A 24059-nucleotide genomic window follows, 5' to 3' on the forward strand; every position below is an offset into this window, starting at 1 on the left:
CGAGAGAAGAGATCGATCAAGATTTTCCTTGTAACTAGTTGTCTTCCCGTATTCATATACAATACTTTATATGTGTTTGGGGTGAGCGAGAGATTCATTCCACCGTCCGAAACAAGTTCCGAAGGCCCCATTATTCCCCTTTATCTTTGGGGTCTTGAGTTACGTCGATGTCAGTAATAGCAAAAATGCACCATTCAACTTGAACACCCTATCATTTTAAGACAATAATATTTTATATGTGATTCACCATTAAAAACTAAAGTTACTAGTTAATACTCATCAATTATAATGTCACACTCATATTTTTTTTATTGTTCATGAAAATAACACTGATGAGAATCCCTATCTGACCAACTATGCTATGAGAATCCCTATCTGACCAACTATGCTATATGGACGGATTCAGATCCGAGTGGAGCTTACGACCTGAAGCTGACTGTTTCCAACTTAACGTAACTGCTCCAAGTTCGGGGAACGGGCGGATTTGGATCACAACGACTGGAACCAAAAAGTCAGCAGGAGAGACTCCCACAAAAGCGGACGTTCTGAGCCGGACGGCCCGGATTTTCTACATCATCGCAATCGGACGTCACTTGTCTCCTCGACTTCCTCCCTCGCTCCGCCCTTCCCCGCCACTATAAAAGGCTTTCTCCGCCTCCGTCCGGCGCCACCGGGGCCTCGCCGAGAGGAACTTCTGGTGGTCGGCAAGTGGGAACCCGGGGGAGGAGGAAACGCCCTCCCGGAGTACGCCGCTCGGGCGACGGCTGTTTTCCGGCGGGTTTAGGTTCCCAGTCGTGACCGTTTCGCGGCGATGGGGGAGGAGCCGGTTCCGCCGGACGAGGTCCGCTGCCGGCGTACGGACGGAAAGGACTGGCGGTGCGTCCGCAAATGCATGGAAGGGCGGACGCAATGCGAGGTCCACTACCTGCAGTCGCTTCACCGCCAGCAGAAGCGCAGGGTCCCCGAAACCCTAAAGCTCAAGAGGCGATGGAGGTCCAAGAAGATGCAAGAGAAGGAGGATCAGCAGAGTTGCAAGGCAGAGCCACCATTGGAGGGCCTGACGGAGGAGCTGTCGAAGCTGCGGGACGGAACGAAGGTACCTGGAATGCTGAGCGCGAGGGCCAAGGATCTGGGCCTGCGGAGGAGCACGACGAAGAGGGGAGGGATCGGAATGAACTTGAAGGAGACCCTCGGGCGGGCTCTGAGTTTGAGCTTGAAGAAGATGAAGCTGAAGAAGAGGGATTTGAAGGGGGAATTGGTGAGGATGGTGGTTAGTAGGGAGTTGGAGAGAAGGGGGAGGAGTGAGTCTTTGGTCAGAGATTTGCCTAATGGCGTCATGCTGATCCCGGGAACAGAAGATTCGACCGTTCCTGACGATGATGTGTTTCAAGGGAGGGTGGGCTCCCCGACAGCCGTCGTGGAGCGCCGGCCTGTTCGGTCGAAAAATGCGGAGCCGGCCATTGTGGGAACCTTCAAGGTAATGGTTTGACTTCCTCTTCTTGTCTGCCTTTTATTTGTTTTGCTTCATTCCGGACCTTCATGTCCGCTTCTTCATAGCAATGCGGCTTAGGCCTTAAGAGTATTCGGATAGTTTCAATTTCAGGCAATGCCACGGAATTTTCCAATTGGAGTGGATAGGAAACAGTGCCATCAGTGTCGGAAAAGTGATGGAGAGATGGTCATCCGATGCTCAAACTGTAATAGGACACAGTTTTGCCGAGATTGTATAGCAAGATGGTAATTCTTTGTCTCAATAATCAATGTCGAGTAATTCTGCCTCTGCACATTATATTGGCTCTTTTCTCAAAATGTTCAACTGGATTGCAGTAGCATGGTTCCGAAACTGTTGATATTTTTTATTTCTTTGATTAACCATCCGATTAATCTTAACATAGAGTTCTGTTTCTTACATTTTATTATTCTCCTTCTATAGTCTAACTAAAAGGGGCTCTGCAAAATATGAACTTAAATACAAGGAGAATATCGAAAATGGTCTAAGAATTGCATTTCCTGTGTATTCACATTCTGTGGTACTAAGTTTGCAAGCTGAAATGAATACACAATCCTAACTACAATACACATGGAACGAAGGACTTATAACCAATATGTGATCTAGCTATACATGTGTTAGTCGATATATCAATGTTAACGATTTTCACCTCAGTGAATCACAAAAGCACTTTTAAAACTGATGTTACTTTTAATAGTAGGGTTCTGTCTCAGAAGAGTCAATGTTTGAACACTATGTCCACAAAATTAACTTTAGTAAGGTATACTTGAACTGGAGATAATACTTATTGGGATTTTAGAATCTGAAAAGGTGTAGAACTTTTATCAATAGTAAAAGTAAGAAACAGGTTCACAACCTCTTTTGAGTTGGGATCCATGTGAAGGATTCAAGGTATCTTCCTGGGCCTCTTCTTATTATGTTGCCACCTCTTCTGAATGAACTTGGGATGGTGTTGTTAGCAATATTCATCAAGAACAATTAAAGGTCATTGCCGTATGCATCTTGTCATGCCGAGATGTTGACAAACCTTGCCTTTCCACTTTTCAGCTTGCCGTCAGTAGACTTGCTTTATTTGTGTGATTGCCTGGTTGTGGGTGACTTCGAAAATAAATCATGGAATCCTAGTTCATATGTTATGGATTTGTAAGCAGCCCTTGCTCCGACAACTCAGTTCTTGTTTTGAGAACCGTAAAGGTATCAATCATGGCCGTGGCAACTAGGTCCAGTTACTAAAGTTTGGCACTTTCTCTTTGGACCTGATAATACCCCACACATGCTCCCCTGCAGCACCTCTAGTCATACGTGATGATCCTGAGGAATGAGGCTACTGCCTCTTCACGCGGATGCTACACCAAAAGTGTGCACATTATTGAATAAATCTCTGTACTAGAATCAGGAGATCAGACGGAGAGAGCACTTGTAATGCTATGTAGGCCAGGTTATATATGCATCTGAGTTGCTTTATATAACACTAATATTGGTGATATGTGTATGATATTTCCAGAAAAGAATAAGAGAAAGAAATTGTCCCAATATTTTGAATTTTTGATCATATCGTCAATGCAAATGAACCCCAAGTTTTTCTTGATACATTTGTGGTTGTTTTTAATATATTATAAAACATTTTTGTTTATTTTAACATTTCAAATAAATCATTACTTTCATTTTTTAATCAACGTTTTGGTAAAAAGTTTAGTGTAAAACTCATTCTTGAAATTTATTATTATTATTTTATATATGTTGTTTCTTTGAAGTTTTGAGATTTCAGATTAATATCTGATAAAAACTTTGCGGACAGAGATCTGAAAATTATTTCTCTAGCTTTGTTGCTGGATTTGCCGGATGGCTAATATCATTAAAAAAGAGTTGCCACAAGAGCATTAGTGACGACTTATTGTGCAACAATGGTTCATGGTACTTTTAGCAACAGTTTATGGTGCTTTCAATTAAAATTTTTTAAGTTCTTTAGTCTATGACAGCATCTGGCATTTGGCAGATTCAAATCAAATTGGCTGGTTGCTGGATGACAAAATATTTAACAAACACAGCATTTGCAATAGTTTAAGATGTAGCGACGATTTAAGATGTTTCTAATGGCGGTTTATGATGTCTGACAATGAACTTTAAATACTTAGCCATCCAACAACATCTGACAGCTGGTTGATTTCATGTTTCCTGTTTATAGACACACACACACACACACACTCTCTAAACTAAAGTACCGGCACAAAGGTTATTTTCATATTTGGCAGGGATCATTTTTTAGTGTGTTTTTCATTTGTGATGCTTTTGCAAACACATATTGATTGCGTCAAGTGGGTGAAAGTTGGAATTTCCAACCAAGAAAGCCTCGTCGATATGCAGAGACCTGCACTGCCTCTTCTCGACAAAATAAATGTCTTTGTGCTCATGTAATGAGAATGAACACTTATCTAAAGAAAATAATAAGGGAGATGGGTCTTGCTTGCCTCCACTTAAGTGCTCGTTCTCATCAAAGGTCAATGTATGGCTGAGTAGAAACTTGGTCTCCATGACCCTACTTAGCTTCTTTTCCAGCAAGCATTAGGTATGCTGGCTTTTTGAACCACACACACACACACACACACACACACACACACACACACACATATATAATATATATATATAGTACCTAAGAGTTTGGTGCCTACCAAATTTTCTCTCTCTCTTTCTCTCTCTCTCTCTCTCTCTCTCTCTCTATATATATATATATATATATATATATATATATATATATATATATATATATAGCGCGAGCGAGAGAGAGAGAGATGTACTTGACTCTTAAGTGTTAGAACCATAAAGAACCATCTTAGCCATTGATGTTTCCAAGATGGATGGTTGAGAGAAAAAGTTGTTAATGCTAGATATTTAAAATATCCCATGTCCCATTTCTCCTTACTTTTTCTCAGCCATGCATCTTGTAAAGGTCAATGGCCAAGATAGGACACAAAACAACCTTTTTTTTTTCCAAAGGATGATGTGAGATTGGGCGTCGGCCAGTGCATCGCTGGTGCCAGCCTCCCCGTTGAGATGGACCACAAATTTAAGGTTCTTTTTAGTAAAATGTAACTAAAAGGCAGTCTGATTTTTTGAATCGGATGGCCCATGTGCATTTTGTGGGGAACACCCTATCAGTATCGTTACTCTATATATATATATTTTGTATACAAGTGTATTGACTGTTGCCTTGATAAACTCATGTAATTAGTAAGATGGGTACTTAATGATTGAACCTAATAAGCCCCACACTTGTTCCCCTATAGCACCTTCAGTCATAATTGACTGCTGCTTATTAGTTATTACCTTTGTAAACGAAGCCACTGCCTCTTCTTGTGGTTGCTGCAGCAATAAATGATATGTAGATCTTTGGTATTGGAATCGATGTCTTCACATGGAGAGAGCACTTTTAAAATTATTATTAAGGTCTATAGGCATCTGAGTTGTCTCATACCATTGTCACAGAAATCACATCCTGTTGGGAAAAAAACACGTATAATACGCCAAAACACAATCAGCTATTCAGCTGTCTAAACGTGAAAAAAATGTGTCGTTTTAAAAAAATGCTAGAAAATAAAAACACGTATTATACGTATCTTATATGTGTTTTTTTGCGTATTTTTATGATTTTTTATATTTTTATATTTTTCAGGATTTATTAAATGTTTTAAATTTTTTAAAAGATTGTTGAGATTTTCCCGAGATATACAACTTTGCCGTATTTTTCCCGAGAAATTCTTCGTCGTGTAATATCCGTACACGTTTTTTGTGACAATGTTTCGTACCATGGTCACCACTACTGTTCATAACATGTTGCTGGCAAGGTTCCTCTCAGGATTTTGAATAATTTATGATGTAGATTTTCTTGGGTCAATTTCAGAACCTAAAATGCATAAATAACAAAAAGAAAGACTAAAAGTTTACAGGTTTTCTGATGCCTTTATTGCAAAATTATCAGGGAATCATTAGAAGAATTTTTTGAAAGCATAAGAGAGATCTTTGACAAGGATTTTTTTTTTCCAAAAACACAAAAAATATGCAAAAACAAAGGAAAATGAAAAAAATCAAAAAGATTTGTGATATTTAAAATAAAATGCTTAAAATGAAAAATTGCATTTTTTTTGCGTTTGTTCAGAAAAGCTGTTTTAATATGCTGCAAGCGTTTAATGTTTCTCTAATGCTCTAATTAACTGTTTTGAATTTCTATCAAATTTCTTGTAAGAAATATAGTAGAAAACTCAAAATTTTCACAAATTTTCTGTTATTTTCCCAAGAAAAAGAAACTCCCTAATACCCAGAAGCCCTCACTGATAAATCCTGAGAACAATGTCTGTCGAGGTCAAGGAAACAAAGTTTAAAAAGAATAATCACATGCTTAAACATATTGTAAAAACTTTTATGAAGGTACTCCAAAATATGTCAGGAATATCTTGGGATATTGCCACATTTCTTTTATCATCTCTCTCTCTCTCTCTATATATATATATATACATATAGTTCTAATCCGGAGATCGAACCAATCAAATGGGTTCTATTTGATTTTAATGGAAACGATCTTTATATAGATCCAAAGGTCTAATCTAATAAAGAAAAACGGTTTAATTGGAATATATATATATATATATATATATATATATATATATGCATATATATATATTTGTGCCAATTTACAATCGATAGTCTGGATATCAAACCTATCAAATGGGTTCTATTTGGTTTACATGGAAACGATCTTTATATTAGATCCAAAGGTCTCATCTGACAAAAGTGAAAGATTTAATCTGAAGCTATATATATATACATATATATATATATATATATATATATATATATATATATATATATATATGTATATATATAATTTGTTTGGCTATATAAGCTATTCTGGCACTGTATGCCCTTTATTTTCTCTTAAATCACTGATTGCCATGCGCCTCACTCTAGAACTTAAATACTTTTCATTTGTTCCATTTTTGTCAAATGTAGGTATTCTGCCATGTCAGCGGAACAGTTTAAAAATGCTTGTCCCCTTTGTCGTGGGTGCTGCAGTTGCGAGGAGTGCATGCATGTAAAAGGTGGAGTGAAGGTTTGTGTCATTGTCTTGGCTCTTGCACTCAGATTTACATTTTCAAATTTCCCCATATGATCGTCGTTATTTATTTTTCTGACTGATACGTTTGCTTGGTTATTATTTGCATGTGTCTTGTTACAGGGATCTATTAAATTGAGAGATAAAGTTAACAGGATTCGTCATGCACATTATCTGATATGTTCACTTCTTCCTATATTAAAACAAATCAACCAAGACCGGACAACTGAGATAGAAATTGAGTCAAAATTGCAGGGTATGGTTACCAAACTGATATTGTTATGTTGCTTGATGTGTGTCTGGCTTTTAATCTGTTGAGATAATAACAGGGGTGATACCATCTTGTGTTCCGCTGCGACAGATTGAATGTGGACAAAATGAGCAATTATACTGGTATGTGCTTAATGGTTATGATTGTATTTTCTGGACCTTAACTTGCTATAACCCTGACATGCCCTTTTAATTTTGGAGCAGTGATAACTGCAAAAGTTCTATTGTGGATTTACACAGAAGCTGTTCAAAGTGTTCATATGACCTTTGCCTCAGCTGCTGTCAAGAGATTCGCAATGGCAACCTACCCGGACGGAAGGGACCAGTACCTGCAAAATATAACAGGAGAGGTGGAGCTTATATTCAAATTTGCAGGCCAATCTCTGCTGCAGTCAGACACTCTGTTGCAACAAAGTCTGCCATCATAGGCTCAACTTTAGCACAAAGATGGAAACCTAATGGCAATGGGGGTATTCCATGTCCTCCAAATGGGCTGGGAGGTTGTGCCAATCATAATCTCGACTTAAAATGCATTTTCCCTTCTAAATGGATGTCAGAACTAGAAGAAAGTGCTGAGGAAACAGCATGCAGTTATGACTTCCCTGAGGTGTCTGATCCTTCTATCCAGTGTCCATTTTGTTTCAGTATTGGCAGCAAATTCTTTGAAATGGGCAAGCAGTTAAGGAAAGCAGCTGATAGGGAGGGCAGTGATGATAACTACCTATACTGCCCCACTAAGGATGATATTCAAGAAGAAGATGTTGAGCATTTCCAGAAGCACTGGATGAGAGGTCAACCTGTAATTGTCCATGATGTTCTTCAGGATACAACTGAACTGAGCTGGGATCCATTGACCATGTTGCGTACCATTTGTGAAAAGAATGGTAACAGACTTCGCAGTGATATGAAGATTGTCAAGGCAACTGATTGCTTAGATTGGTGTGAGGTGTGTGCTGTTAATCGTGTCTTCATTTTCATTTTTTTTATAAAATTTCAAATTTCTACTTCTTTCCTTAAATTTTTGAATTTAAATTCTGTAGCTCTTAGTTACATTTCTAGAAATGTTTTTTATCCCAACCTGTATATTGAAAGCTATTTTTTTTTCATTTCTCGCAATTTTGACTTTTTTAAGCAATCAAAGAGCTCATTATTGTAATATTTTGCCATGCCGAGGTATGGCTGGGATCTATGGTCATGGCTATGCTATCAACATCCTGCTAATGAACATGCTGGGAGTATAGATTTGGCACATTGAAGTGAATAGTTGGAGACTAAAAGTTATAATTTTCCTCTTCCGGCTGATAAGTGCTTCATCCATCTAGCTGGGTACTTGGAATTATTCAAGACTTCAAGTTGAAGGAGGTCGTGATTTCAATACTTGGGGTGTGTCTCTTGGTAAAATTCTGGTAGGGATCTCCAAAATGGTGCCCTGCCAATCAAGAAAACATAAGGAAAAAGGGATATTTACTTGTTAACTTCATGGGAATATATGTCAATCTTTTTTACATTTGTGAGTGTCTGAGTGACAAAGCAAGCCAGCTTTTAGATTGGGCCTTTTTTTTTTAAAGTTTAGCGTGCTCAACAACTCCATAAAGGATGCCACACCCAACGACTATTTATTTAGAGCTCATTGGAGATGCTCATTGGTGCTTCACTCATCTAATGTGCCAATGTTGTCAATGCTAATCAGATAAAAGAAGCTTCCACAATTTGTCCTTGTTTTTTTCCTTCTGTGGTTTTCTACATCTCAGGTGATACATGTTAATTTTATGTTATATATGATCAAACTTCACACTGGTTTTAATTTTATTTTTTCCTAGAAAATTAGAAGTCTGGTGTTTACTTTATTATCTTTTTCTCTCTTATCTTGTTGTTCTAAAATCTTGCTTCATATTGCTGCACTTCTATTTTTTGTGCCAAAAAATCAATTGCCTGGTAATGCCGCATTATCTTTTCCTTCACATTGCAGATAGACATTAATGTCCACCAATATTTTGGAGGATATTTTGAAGGCCGTGCGTATAGCAACTTATGGCCTGAAATGCTGAAATTGGAGTGGCCCTCACCGGATGTATTTGAAGAGTGCTTACCATGCCATATGGCTAAAATTCTCAATGCATTACCATTTCAAGATTATACTAACCCTCAGTCTGGTCTTCTTAATCTTGTGGCAAAGCTGCCTGAAGGGTGCATGACTAATACAACTCCAAGGACACATGTGGCTTATGGATTTGCTGATGAACTTGGGAGGGGTGATTCTGTGGACAAACTGCATTTTGAAGTGTTTGATATGGTATCGGTGACATTGGAAATGTTATTTTTCTTCTACTTATTGCAGACAAAAAGTTTTAATCACTGAACCATATTTCTGGATGTCTTTCACGCATATACTTGCATCTTAATTGAAAGTTAACATAACTCTCTGTATGTTGGCAGACATGTCCATTGCTAAACGTTCAAGTTTTTCCTCTTATTAACTTGCTCGTTGTGCATTGGATGGATTAATCATCCCCAGTGACCTTGTTTAATCTTCACTTTATCAAATTTTAGGCATGTTTGGGGGAAATGAAGTGAATGTCACTGTATTCACTTTGTAGATAATGCCTGCAACAGTCCTTTATTCAGTTGATATAGTCATCTAGTTACTAAAGAATGGCAATTGTTTCTCATGTTGTTAATCCACTTTTTACTCTGCTGTCGTATCTTATGCTGCAAATTGTGTATTTTTTCCTGCAAATAAGAACAATGCACCGTTCTAACCTTTGGTCCCTGTACACATGAAGTATGCATTTATTTTGGACTCAGACAATAACAAGCTTGCATTTCTGCACTTGGGAGAAGAAATAGATATCCGTCTTTTCAGCAGAGTATCTTCATCATTTTCATATCATATTGTTTTGCTTTCAGGACTTTTTTTTTTCTTTTCCTTTTTTAGGGTGATCACATGCTCGGAACTGAAATTGCTAAACATCTTACATAGCATGTTTCTTAAGTTTTGATGACTTGGGTTATTTAACAAGGCGGTTCTTTTGAACTGCAGGCAAGTTCAAAATTTTCTGGCACTGTTGTATATTTGCAAACAATGCTAAACTATCAGCCATTTTAACTCATGTAGGATAGGTAGCTTCTGGACGTTATTGGCCATGCTACTATCATGACATTGCCTCTGTCTGTTGATAGTATTGCCTAGTAAAATATTTTTTGCCCATCTTTTTATACCTTACGGTATCAATTACTGTGTCTTGTCCTGTATAAAGTTCTCGCTTTTTTCGATATTTTTCTGTCTTGTTCATTGCAGCCTTTTTGTTCTCTTCAGCTTCTAAACCTGTGCTCTATGTTTACTTTTCTGTTAGTAGAATTAAAGTTTGGAAGCTGCAACTATTTGATTGCAGGCTTTTGTTCATGGTTCTTAGCTTCTTGCTGGTACACCTTTTCTACAGGTTTACATTCTGACACATGTCAATGAGGTTCCATTATCATTGGAACAACATATTAAGATTGAAAAGCTGAAGAAAAAACACCGAGCTCAAGATGTTAGAGAGCTTAACAAGCAGCCACAGATGGACCAACCAATGCTTATGGAGGTGAAACACGAAACATCTTCACTGGTGCATATGGAGGGGCTAGAACAAGATTCAGTTAGATCAGGATATCTTTCTAATGAAGGTGGATACGACTCCTCTTTGGTAATTGAAGATTCTTGTGTTTCTGCTAGCACACCACGAAGCGCTGAAGAACTTGATGATGTGATGGAGAATAAAAAATTTAACATTGATCATGACTGCATCAAAGAAATCAATGACATAAGTAGTTCTCAAAGCTCCAAAAAATCAGAAGAGGCTGAGCTTTTCCCTAAAGATCTGAGTGAAGAAGACTCCACTGATTCTCGTGAAAGGCTCACATCAGATTCTTGTGGTGCACTGTGGGATGTCTTCCGAAGAGAAGATGTTCCAAGATTGATGGACTACCTCAGAAAATATTCACACAAGTTTAGGCACACGTACTGCTCTCCAGTTGAACATGTACTAAGTATCCTGTAATAAAAGCTTCAAATTTTCAGAATCATTGACGTAATGTGAATGCTCAGTACATTTATTTTCCTTATGTAACAGGTTGTCCATCCAATTTTTGATAAGAGTTTTTTTCTAGATGCTCATCACATAAGTAAGCTTAAGGAGGAATACCGTAAGTTTTAACTTCCTCATATTTATTCATAGGAAAACGTCAATCTACTAGCAAAATCCAAATCTGATTTTATTCACTGAAAATGTAGAAATACAACCATGGTCATTTGAGCAGCACGTTGGAGAGGCTGTGTTGATTCCAGCTGGCTGTCCTCATCAAGTGAGAAATCTCAAGGTAATTTCCATAGTTCATTTGTTATTTTGGATTAACACATTTCTTATTTGTGGCAGCTAGCTGATGATACTGTTTTCTGGTAAATGATGAAAAGTTATTTGTGTTTATGCTGCTTCTGTCTATCATTTTTGTAATGTTAACTAATTACTAGGTCATGGTTATATAACAGTAGACCAAGGTAGACAATATCATGAACTAATGCATTTTTTCCTAGGACCTTGTTTGCTCTTATATGCTGCAGGTGTTGCATCTTTCTCTCTCTAAATGTCCTACTAATTCTTGTGTGTCTCAAATTGTGGAAAGATATATACAGTAAAATTCAAGAATAAAGGTCAAGAACAACTAACAGTTGTTTCAGTCTGGAACAACTATGTCGGTAATTTGGTTCTTTGCAATATGAGAAACAAATGAATTTGAATGGAAGAAATTCTGACCAAATGATTCTGCACTAGATCTTGACACCACGCCTTGTTTTTTACTTCTTCATGATATGAGGTTGCCTCCCACAAATACACAAAATCCTGTGGTAGATTTTCTGTCCTCGACTGAGCCGGCATAGTCAGCATCACTATAGGCTTCCACTTCCAGAGTCTTGCCTTTTGTGAACAAAAGGCCTTTGCCAGGAGACGATTTCAGATATTTAACCACCATCAAAGCAGCATCCCAATGAACTTTCCTTGGTTTTTCCATAAATTGACTTAGCTTCCCCACTGCAAAACTAATGTCTGGTCTTGTCACAGTAACATAGAGTAGTTTTCCAATAAGGGATCTATAAGATCTAGAATCCACTAATTCTGTTTGGTCATCATGAAGGTGTATACGTGGATTCATAGGCAAATTAACCGGTTTAGCTCCTAGCATCCCTGTGTCCTGCAATAAATCAAGAACATACTTCCGTTGAGAGAGAACAATACCCTCCCTATTGCGAGCAACTTTTATTCTCAAGAAGTATCGAAGTGGACCAAGATCTTTCGTCACAAAGTGTTTTTGAAGAAACAGTTTTGCATCAGAAATTTCTTGATCAGAGTCACCTGTTAGGATAATATCATCAACATAAACCACGAGAACGGTTATACCTCTGGAAGTCTTCTTCATAAACAGAGAATGATCAAGAGGAAATCTCACAAAGCCACACTTTGAGACTATCTCGGAAAACTTGTGAAACCATGCACGAGGACTCTGCTTGAGTCCATAAATAGCTTTCTTCAGCTTGCACACTTTGCCACACTCCCCCTGTCGTTCAAATCCTGGTGGTTGTTGCATATAGACAGTCTCATCGAGATCACCGTACAAAAAGGCGTTTTTGACATCCAGTTGATACATGTGCCAGTCATGGTGGACAACCACAGAAATGATAAGACAAATGGTTCCCAACCGAGCAACTGGAGAGAATGTCTCAAAGAAATCCACACCGTAGGTCTGCGTATAGCCCTTAGCAACCAACCGAGCTTTGTATCGTTCCATAGAACCATCAGAATTATATTTCACTGTGAATACCCACTTTGAGCCAACAATATCACAACGAGGAGGAGGATCAACAAGTTCCCAAGTGCCTCTCTGCACTAAGGCATCCATCTCATCTTGCATAGCCCGTCTCCATTGGGTGTCTAATAAAGCCTGCTGGTGACACGTAGGAACTGTATGAGCAGTCAGAGCTTGAATGAACTGTTGCATATTTTTACCAACACCATCAGTAGACACAAAATGAGATATAGGATGTAAAGTACATTGTCGCCTGCCTTTGCGAAGAGCAATAGGCAAGTCTTGACAGAGATCAGAATGACTAGGGCTATGCACTTCAGATGTACTTACCTCCTGAGAAACCGTTGGCGAAGGATTATGAGAAGGGTCCTATCGACGTGTGTAGACCAGCGGAGGATCACGAAACTTGGACACTACAGTAGAAGGAGATTCAGAAGGAAACGACTCCAAAGGAATAAGAGGAATAGGTAGTGGGTCTGGTGATGGTGGCATCTCAGAAAGGATGGAAGAGGAGCTATAATAAGGCGGAGACTCAAAGAATGTGACATCCGCACTGATATACTCCTTTTGAGTTAAGGGATCAAAGCATTTGTACCCCTTATGGTTTCTGGAGTAGCCTATAAAGATACACTTAATGGCTTGGGCTCTCAATTTATCACGTGTGGGTCTAAGTATGTGAACGAAGCATGTGCAACCAGATACTTTGGGAGCCACTGGAAATAAAGGTCGTTGTGGATGCACAAGTTTAATGAGAACCTTGTTGTCAATGGAGGATGAGGGTAAACGGTTGGTTAAGTAACAGGTCGTGAGGATGGCATCTCCCCAAAAAGATGCAGGTAACTTGGTATGAAGCATTAGGGAACGAGCCACATTTAGGAGTTGGCGATGTTTACGTTCAACTACTCCATTTTGTTGGGAGGTATGGGGACAAGTAAACTGAGGAGAAATGCCATTATCGGAGTAAAACTTCATTAAGGTTGAAGCTTTGAACTCAAGGGCGTTATCAGTGCGAATGTTTTTAACTAGAATACCAAACTGAGTCTTTATTTCAATAATAAGATTTTTGAGAATACATACTACTTCAGACCTTTCCTTCAAAAGGAAGACCCAAGTGACTCGAGAATAATCATCAACAATGACAAGAAAATACCGAAATCTTGACCTACTAGCAACTCTGCTAGGACCCCACACATCAACATGAAGAAGATCAAATAGTCCACAACTGGACGGACAAAGACTCGATGAATAATGGCTACGGGTGTGTTTGCCAAGTTGACAGGCTTCACACTGGAATGACTCTGGTATTGAAAGCTGAGGAAGAAGGTGACGGAGCTTGGAGACAGATGGATGACCAAGTCTGAGATGCCACTGGAAAGAGGAGGATGGTGAGGTGATCGATGATGCTGCAATACCCACTGGATCCGACAGGAAGTAGATGCTCCCTTTCTCATAGCCTCCACCAATCGTCTTCCCAGTTTGCAAGTCCTGAAATGAACATAAACCATAGTCAAATGTAACACGACAGTGTAAGTCATTAATCAATTGTCCAACTGATAACAAATTTGTTGGGAACTTTGGAGCATATAACACATTAGGAATAGTCATAAACTGAGAAATCTTGATATCACCATAACCCAGAATAGGTGACCATCTACCATATGCAAGTTTCACATGACGTGCCTGAGGCAACATGTGTAGCACAATAAACATAGAAGGTTTACTACAAAAGTGGCTCGATGCTCCGGAATCAATAATCCAAGTAGTACCTGTATCATGTGAGACACTATCAACAGATATAGCACTGTCTATCATGACTGTAGAGGCCGACGGCTGGGAAGATCTGAGTGCTAAGAAGTCCTCATACTCAGACTTGTTGATACTCACTGTCACTGTCTCAGGGTGAGAAGGTGATAAAGACCCATCTACAACTGATGAAGCTGCCTGAACAGACCCAATAGGAGATGGTAAAGAATTCTTGCCCTGCTTAGATGCAACATTTCTTCCTAGGGATTCACCGGAAGGACGACCATGTTTATCCCAACATCTGTCTTCTAAATGTCCTATTTTACCACAATAGGTGCACTGAAATCTTCCCCTACCTCCTCCTGACCCACGACCAATGCCTCTCCCCCTGAATGAACCGCGTCCACGACCTCCTGAGGCTACCAAGGCCGAAGCCTGTAAGTCACTAGAGGGCTGAGAAAGGGTCACAACAAGACGACTGAGTCTGTTGTAGGCGTCGGCTAGGTCAGGGATTTCTGCTCCAGTCAACATCTGAGCCTTTGCTACAACATATTCAGGGGAGAGACCCTGTAAAAACTTCGCAACCATAGACTGTTCACCATGAGTTTTATGACATGTTGGACATGGGGGACGCAATACTTTAAGTCGTTCATACTTCATAGATGGACTTGAGGGAAGCGAAGTACTGAGCAGGACTTTGATCACCCTGTTGCAAATTAAGTAATTCCTCCTCCACCTGCAATATCTTGCTAACATTCTTGTCATTTGAGTAAGTTTGTTTCAAGAAATCCCACATTTGTTTGGCTATAGTATGCAATAGTTGATGCTATTTGTGGTTGCACACTATTCATGATCTATGACATGACAATATTATTATCTCCCTTTCATGAATCATATTTTCCACTCTTTTTGACAGACTCATTTTCTTCTATAACATGCTCCTTCTCATGTCCAATCACTGACATCATAAACACACGAGACCAAATCTCATAGTTAGATCCATCTAACTTTACCGTAGAACCATAAGAGAATGAGTTTCCTCCACGTTTAACCTCATGAGAAATGAGATTGCAAATCTATCCACAAGGGATTAACCACCACAGGCAAGAGAAATTATATATATATATATATTGAAAAAGAGACTGATCAGCAAGACCAAACTTCCCACACAGCCACGTTAGATGCACAAGAGCAAGCAAACCGCTGTCCAACTGTTGACAGCAACCCACGGCCAACAAAAAACAGCAATCTGAAAAAAACTGGTCGCAGGCTCAAGGCAGAACAGGGCTGAATGTTCTAAAATCCGCCAAAATTCATCCAGAGCTCGGATCGAGCTGAATTTTGGACTGAAGCTTGCTGGGATGATTATCTACAGACGCCCAAAAGATGGGGGGCAAATGCCCACCCTAAGGTCCACTCGTTGTCAAGGCAAGGAGCTGGACTGTCACCTGTCACAGGCTGTTTCAGAACAGGGCAGGGCAGCTCCTCCTCACGATCTCAACAGGAAACAAGCAAATCCAGTCTTAACCAACCAACAACTTGTCTATTTATGTATCTAACGCAGGTGTACCACACATTAATTTTCACACATCATGGATAATGACATCAGATAAATGTAGTCAACGTAAATTGCCACAAAAAAATCATAAAGAGCAGTCCTCCACTTGGCTGCCTTGATCATAGACCACATCAACCCATAAGAGTCCAGACGACTGGAGTCTATTCACACATAATTCCTAGCGTGAATAGACTCCTCCACCTAGTTCCGTTGCTGGAAATTAGTCAACTAGAACAGATGAGAAGAGAAGAAGGAAGAGACAGAAGAAGAGGAAGGAGAACAAGACGGTGCAAGAGATAGCCTGAGAAGGAGAAGGAGGGTCGCCGGCTGTTCACGTCACGTCGCTAGATTCACGGACGTCTGCAGCCTATTGCCGGCTGTTCAAGTTGCGTCGCCAGTCACGTCCCGCTCTGATACCATGTTGCAGCCTTGAAACGTGGAGAGAGAGAGAGAAGGCTGAAGACGTGAGAGTTGAGAAGAAAAGAACACGTTTAATTCACTAACCCTAATCTCTATTATAAAGAGATTAGGGTAGAAAGAAGATTTACAGATTACATCAATCTAAAATAAAGAAAATATTAAAGAGATCTTATAACTCTTTAATATTACAAAGAACCACCTAGAAACATAAACATTCTTATTTCAACAAAGAAAATCAATTGTGTATATAGATTTTGAGAAAAATGATTCAACAGAGATAAATTCTTGAGTATATTGTATGTTCAATGACCACAATTTATGTTCCAATTACAGTCGATAATGTCCTATGTCACATGGATGCGGATGCGATACGGGTGCGGATACGGGTACGGGTACGGCAATTTTCAAAATTTTTGGATACGCGGACACGGCTAAGTTAAATATTCTAAAAAATAATAAAATTAAAAAAATTAAAAATAGTTCACTAATATAGGGCATAGAAGAAGAGATTAGGATGAAGAACGACGGAAAAAACCCCCAAATCGGCAGAAACCCCCAAATCAAAAAATGTCCATAGGGCATAGAAGAAGAGATTAGGATGAAGAACGACGGAAAAAACACCCAAATCGACAAATCCAAAACCGTAATAAACTCCAAATCGACAAACCTAAGTTCTACTATCGGAAAAAATCAAAATAAAAACCACTTACCTATCTGTCGCCGCCGCCGGCGGCCGCCGGACACCACCGGACGTCGCCGTGGATCGCCGGACGCCGTCGCCGTGGATCGCCGGACGTCGTCGCCGTGGATCGCCGGACGTCGTCGCCGTGGATCGCCGGACGCCGTTGCCGTCGCCTGCCATTGTCACCCAAGTCCTCTGCTGCAGCACGCCGGTGAAGCGAAGTGGAGAGAAGTCGAGGGACGACTGACGAGGGTTTTCGGCGTCAAGTTAAGACGTCGGGTCTGAATTGGGACTTTGGATCGGATATGACCCAAAACTGATCCAAGAGGTGTCCAGCCGAGTCCCGTGTCGGCGAGTCGACACGGGTACTCGACCTATTTAGGCGAGTCTGTGTGACGTAGATAATGTCTGTCTTGGTGATGCAAAATTTTGCAGTATTAAGTTATTTATAGTTAGAAAAATCTTTTGGGAAAATGGAAAATATTTGAATAGCATGGAAAATTATTTTAAGCAAATAGACAAGTCTTTCGAGTTGGTACTTTTATTTCAGTGAGATATTTAAATTTCATATACTTTTAATATCTCAAAAGGTTTGACTTTATCATCATCCCTCCAAAATCTGGTGTTAAACTCATGATGTTTCAATGTCACCAAGATATGTGACTATGGTTACAATATATGGTTCAGAATAAGAAATTGATGGGCCAAGTTTGTTTAATGGTAAAAGTTTGAGGTTTCTGCCAACAGGAGTTTCATTTGCCTAACTAGGGGGTTCAAGTTAAGACATTTCATGTTGGAGAAGGTTAAGGATATAGTACCTGGGGTGCTTGCATTTCTGTTGGCATAGTCTGGTGGAGGTCTGCCTAACCTAACTTTGCCTATTAAAAAAATAGAAAAAAATAAAAAAGTAAAACAGTTCCATTCACCTAGGTAGGTGGTTGGAGTTATGACCTTCAAGTTGGAGAAGGTCAAGCATTTAATACCTGGGGTGCTTGCATTTCTGTTGGTGCAATCTGGTGGAGATTTGCCTGACCTATCTTTGCCTGTTATGGAAAAAAAAAAATTTGGTTTTTCAAGTTTCTCTTTCACTTTCTGTTTTTTCCTTTTTCAAAATAAATCCTTCGGCCTAATTTTTTCCTGTGATAGTAACATTTTGGCATTGTTGACTATCACGTGCAGCTATATTTGGCATCACTTTGGAAATAATTGCCGTGTATTTAATTCCTCATTTCCTGGTCACTCGTGCTAATTTCTAGTGTGTAATCTAATGCTTTATAAATTTGTTTAGGTGACATAGTGGCCCCCTTTCTTAGATTATGTTGCCATAATTGGTACACTGCGTTCCACATATTCATTTTGGAAAATTATGGATCAGTGCTCAATTTTTGGGCAAACAACAGATTACCGTTCAACTTGTAAAAGTCGACATATTGGAGCTCAACTTTTCACTGAAATTCTCAAAGTAGACAAAAGAAGATTTATAAGGAAACATTTCAGAATATCACTTATATCTGTGGTGTTGGATGGAGAAGTCATTATCCTAGCAGGCCATGTTGCTCAAGTCAGTAACTTTTTTGGTTGCTCTCTTTAGCACATTGCTATGATGTTCTTTGTAAAATTTAATGCGATAATGTTAATTTCTGCATGGTATCTGTCATCCAATCTTTACTAAGAATACTTTTCATGTAAATTGTGTCCTTTGTCTTGATGTTTCCTCTTGTTTACAATTCCAAATGCGCATGGTCATGAGAACACATCGTTTTGATGTTGCAATCATTTTTGTTTTATTCTGTGATTGCTTGGTGGCTGATTCCTGTTGTCTTTAAAAACTTCTGTTCCTGGCAGTCTTTATTTTGCTGAAATTGCTTATTTAATTATTTGTTGCAGTCCAATATGAAGGTTTCAATGCATTTTGTGTCTCCTGAAAGCATGCACCACTGCTTAAAGTTGGCTGATGAACTGCGTTCTCTCCCTAGGCATCATCAAGCTAAGGATGTTAAATCTGATGTAATCTTTGTCGCTTCTATTTGATGTGATTGTGGTCATATTTTGGTAAGCTTCACTTGCTGACTTTTTCATCCTCGTGGTGTACATGTTCCTGAACTTGAACAGCTCAAAAAGATGGCATTGTACAGCATTAGTTCTGCAGTAGAAGACATTCGTGAGCTGACCTCAAGATCAAGGTGGTTCTTTCACACAATTCTCTGTTTTTTCTAGCAGTATGTTATGTGTACTTCCATTTGGTGGATGTCATTAAAAAGTCCATGTTTTTTCACTTTTAAGTTTTATGTAAACTAATTCACCTATAAGCTTGATTCTACCATTGAACAACCTTTTAACATAAAATAAACAATGCATATGTACATGTATATGTGTCCTCATATATATACATATGGGGGGGGGGGGGGGGGGGGGAGAGGGGGAGAGAGAGAGAGAGAGTAGATTATGATCCAAAGTTCCAAACATATGCAGACCGAATCATCTTGCATGACACCTCAATGGAAATGAAATTCCTCATGCTAAATTGATTAGAGAAGGTAGGGTTCCCCTAAGGACTGTTCAAGTAAAATTGATCGTTGTCCTTCCCAGTTTAAACTATCGCTGGGTATTGAAGATCAAATTTTGGACTTTCAGTTGAGGAGTAACAAGTGCATATAGTGTCTCCTTCAATTGATTGTGAAGCAAAATATGGATGCGACTACATGATTGATGAGGGTTCGAGAGGGAAAGAGCTTTCAATGTTTCTACTATTGAAATCATGGATATCTTTATCGGTTTATCCCCTTGTTAGAGCTTATGTTATTGGAGATAAGAATTGCAGGCATTGAAATTTGAAAAAATGAAGGTTTAAAATAGTTTCTGTAATAGATAAACCAGTTAAATGAGCCATTGTGAACTCTTAAATAGGTATTCTTATGAGTATTCATGTGTTTTCACTTTCGTCTTCTTTCCCAACATCCTGCTTTCACTGTGACCTTCTTGTCTCCTGTACTGGTCATGTAAATGTTGAAAGGTTGAACAAATTGGAGAAGTTGATGTTGGTGGTGTAGTTGGTAAATGTGCATGTTATCTTTCAAATGCCACTAAGTTTTTTCTGTTTATAATGTTTTCTTCAACCTGATTTTCTAGATGCAAACACCAATTTCCGTTGAACTAATGCAGAGGAAAATGTAGTAATTAAAGATCCTGCTATGTCTATGAGTTGGTTTAATCTTGTATAATTTAATTTTGCTTATATTAATTTGTTTATAGGTGCAACTGTGCAAGCTCTTTCATGACTAGTGAAAGATATTTCACTTTCGTCTTCTTTCCCAACATCCTGCTTTCACTGTGACCTTCTTGTCTCCTGTACTGGTCATGTAAATGTTGAAAGGTTGAACAAATTGGAGAAGTTGATGTTGGTGGTGTAGTTGGTATATGTGCATGTTATCTTTCAAATGCCACTAAGTTTTTACTGTTTATAATGTTTTCTTCAACCTGATTTTCTAGATGCAAACACCAATTTCCATTGAACTAATGCATAGGAAAATCTCCCTCATCTCTTCGGATGGACCGAGAAAGAACTAGTCTGGACATTTCCAGATGCCCTGGCTCGAACAAAGACGACCTAGGAAGATCGACCGCCTACCTTCGAGCTAGCGAAAAACTATGGAAACGGATTTGCTTGCTCGCTAGTAATTAAAGATCCTGCTGTGTCTATGAGTTGGTTTAATCTTGTATAATTTAATTTTGTTTATAGGTGCAAGCTCTTTCATGACTTGTGAACAATATTTCTTGTCGAGATTCTTGCAATTTACAGGCATAGCCAGTTTCAGTCTTTTATGTTTTAGATGTAGTTAATAATCAGATTCACCTTCTTCTTTATATGCAGGTCTGGTACCAAACGCAATAGAGTTGGTTAAACAAAGACCGTGTTGCAGAACACCTGCTTCACTCCAAGAGGAGTGTATTTCAAGTAACATCTTGCCAAAGCTTATTTCAAGTTGATTCATTCAGTGGAAAAGTTTTGTTTTCTCTCTTCCGCATTCTTTTTGTCTAGCAGGCAAAATTTTGCATGGTGTACATCCTGGAGCAGAGATTGGGCTCTTATCATATTGTAATGTACATAGACAAGGTAGATTAATTATCAATGCCCAAAAGTTATTGAGAAATGAAGAGTGAGTAGCCTGAACAGGATAGAAGAGGGAGGCGGCAATGAATCTGATGAAATCACCAGAAAACGCAGAATCCTGGTTCAGAAAAATGAATCTAATATCAGGCATGCTTTTCATTGAAGTGAAAGAAAAGTCTGGTTCTTGTAATGTGCAAAATCCAAATTTGGCTTCAACCTTTTATTTCCATTCGATCATTAAAATGAAGCAAACAGAATATAAAGTAACAAATATGAAATGCTCCTCATGTAAAATATCATTAGACATAAAGAAATGCTAAATGTAGCTGAACAAACTAGCGGCGAGATCCGATTGCCCTGCGCGGGAAGATTTGTTGGTTTTCTTTAACCCTGTCCTACTTCTCTTTATTTGATATTTTTTGCACGGGAATTCCCAATAGTATCTTTGCAAGGAAAATCATTACTCAACAATTCGGTCACGTGAAAACAGGGTGAAATCAGGGGCTGAAGTTTCATCAAGTCTGCATTTAACTACGTATTTGGTTTTTCCTTCCAATACTGCTCATCTTCCGGTGGTTGACCCAGCCTGCTGACTGTGTACTATTGCTTCGGCACTCAAGTGCAGATTGTTCACTATAGTAGCCGGGGCATCTTTTGTTGAGGAACGGATAAGTCGGATAACAAGATAATCTCTCTCTCTCTCCCTCCCTGTCTCTCTCTCTCTCTCTCTCTGTGGTACGTTTGTACGAATCAAGAAAACAGGTCTGTCAGAATGCTTCCTGTAAATATTGAGATTGTGAAGGGCACTCATTATTGATAAATGGAATGACTTCATGTTTTTCTTAGTGTAACTAGATAATAATGTAATTTTTTTTCTCCCCTAGCTAGTTTATGGTGTTAACTGTTACAATATCAAATACTTTAGTTGGAAAATTCCATTGTTCATGGGGCATCATGAAGTGTACGAGTTCCTGGTTGTCCATTGGTTGTAAAGTGGTATACAAGTGATTGGGTTCGAGCCGAGCCAGTCATGGTCTTGGTTAGCGTAATGAGTTTATATGCCCTCGTCTGGTTGTCAACTAAAACATCGATCAATTATTCATTGCATGTCAATGTTTTGGCTGATTGGTTGTTAAAGCATGCTGCATTCTGGATCAGTATTGTCTTGCTTGTGGCTAACATGAACAGGATGTCAAAGCCAGTGTTGTTAAACACGGTGCGCTCCGAGTCAAGCTCCAAGCGCCTCGACAAGTTGAGTTGCAGTGCAAATCGCCTCGCGCGTGCACTTCAGACACTTTGTACATTTTGGACTTGTTAAGAAAACCCGTTTTCTATTTTCAACTATTTTTTCCTTTATTGGGTTCTTCGCGCTGTCAAAATAAAGGGGCTTCGATATGAAACCCTTTTGTCGATCCAAAACGCCCATCTTAGCGTCTTGCTGAGCCTTGAGGCCTAACCGAACTGATTGTGTTTTGAACAGTTTTGCGCCTTGTGTTTCGGGCGACTTGCTGCTGCAGATGTCGGTGCTATGCGGCCGGTTCTTGCCAGAGGTGGCCGCTGCAACAACCGGAGTGCACCAACATTGAAAAAATGAAACGGGAAAAAGTGCGTGTGTGTATATATTTAAATGGTTTAAGTAAATAAATAAATAAAATACTATCTTACCTTAGCTGTTGGGTGCCTCACCGACATCGTGTCTCCCGGGGCCATGACAGCTTTCGTCGGAGAAGGAACCAGAGGGACAGAGAGTTGAGAGAGAAGATTCAAAAAATTGAGTGATGGAAACAATGTTATGATAAAAATATGCTAATGCTGCCTCATTTTCTTAGAAGATAATTGCAAAAAGAGGTTTATGACTACTTAGACATTCCAAGTTTTTTATTGTGTTACCAAATCCCTTTGCAGTTCCAAATTTTGATGGGGACTTCACTTCACTTCGTGTCGTTTCACCTTGCCTCACAGGCTTCGCGTTTCGCTTCGTTTCATTGCATTTAACACTGATCACAGCAAGTCGTGATACACTTGGAAACTATGATTCATCAACTTGAAATTCCACTTACTTGCTGAGCACCTTGAAATGATACAAGGTCCCATCAAGTCCGAGCTTTTTGACCCATTAACGCGATCTCTTGTTCAGTTCACTAGGTCCAGTACTGCTTTTAACAAATTCACATAGGTTAACCGCAGATTTTTTCCTTCTACAAAAGAACAACTAATTGGAGATTCTATCTTTGGTCCTTCTTCCAGTTCTTCAAAAGGATTCAAGTTCTTTGAATAATAACGTCAAAAACAACGTGCTGCGCACATTGGTAGCATGCCTAGGTGCACAATTGACGAGTTGCAGAACTGCATGCATTTACGGCAAGGATGCAATCAAATTGCCCTCAAAATCAAAGTACCGAAATAGGCGATATAGTCATCTTTATAGCCATTTCTTGCACTTCAGATCATTATCTAACAGCACAGAAGGACCATTTTTTGAACTTTGGACAATAAAGCCAGTATGCCATGAATAAGTAAGAAGTAAGGCGATTCCTTTGTTTATGGCAGATATCTATGTATCCGGGACTAAATGGGCATGGGGTGAAATCCAGAAATCAAGGGGAGACCGCGCCCAGGTTGTAGAGGAGTAACCCAGGTAAGCACGGCTAACTAACTGAACATTAGTGCACAAGGATGACACAGTGATGTTACTAAGAGAGTATGCACATAGGGTTTGCTAATTCTTTAGTAAGTTTATTGGTCAAACCTGGTACAGTGGCACAAAGTTGTCAACTCGAACGAGAGGCTGCGAGAACAGATCATACTAATTGGGTT

At 39.3% G+C, this 24059-nt stretch overlaps 1 protein-coding gene across 3 annotated transcripts; it reads left to right on the top strand.

The window, feature by feature from the left end:
* Positions 1–561: 561 nt before the first annotated feature.
* LOC116264174 (lysine-specific demethylase JMJ26-like) lies at positions 562–22093 on the top strand. 3 transcript variants are annotated; one of them, XM_031644245.2, is made up of 13 exons: positions 563–1477; positions 1592–1737; positions 6515–6614; positions 6741–6873; positions 6947–7010; positions 7092–7833; positions 8857–9180; positions 10328–10909; positions 11000–11072; positions 11161–11246; positions 19019–19138; positions 19244–19314; positions 21003–22093. In XM_031644245.2, exons 1-13 carry the CDS (start codon positions 812–814, stop codon positions 21031–21033), a joined length of 3138 nt encoding a protein of 1045 aa, XP_031500105.1. In that variant the 5' UTR covers positions 563–811; the 3' UTR covers positions 21034–22093. The 3 variants fall into 3 exon arrangements, 2 of the variants coding, with proteins under 2 accessions (XP_031500105.1, XP_031500106.1); XM_031644246.2 differs by having other exon boundaries at positions 1604–1737; XR_004174801.2 differs by lacking the exons at positions 19244–19314; positions 21003–22093 and having other exon boundaries at positions 562–1477; positions 10328–10887; positions 19019–19074.
* Positions 22094–24059: the final 1966 nt, after the last annotated feature.

The sequence above is a fragment of the Nymphaea colorata genome, chromosome 11, assembly GCF_008831285.2.
Source record: "Nymphaea colorata isolate Beijing-Zhang1983 chromosome 11, ASM883128v2, whole genome shotgun sequence".
Taxonomy (NCBI): Eukaryota; Viridiplantae; Streptophyta; class Magnoliopsida; order Nymphaeales; family Nymphaeaceae; genus Nymphaea; species Nymphaea colorata.

Excerpts from the sequence above, each read along its gene's own strand:
- LOC116264174 (XM_031644245.2), top strand. The coding sequence starts at position 812 with ATGGGGGAGGAGCCGGTTCCGCCGGACGAGGTCCGCTGCCGGCGTACG. Across the intron at positions 1,478-1,591 it reads CCATTGTGGGAACCTTCAAG|TTTCAATTTCAGGCAATGCC; the intron begins GTAATGGTTTGA and ends GTATTCGGATAG. Across the intron at positions 19,315-21,002 it reads GAGCTGACCTCAAGATCAAG|GTCTGGTACCAAACGCAATA; the intron begins GTGGTTCTTTCA and ends CTTTATATGCAG.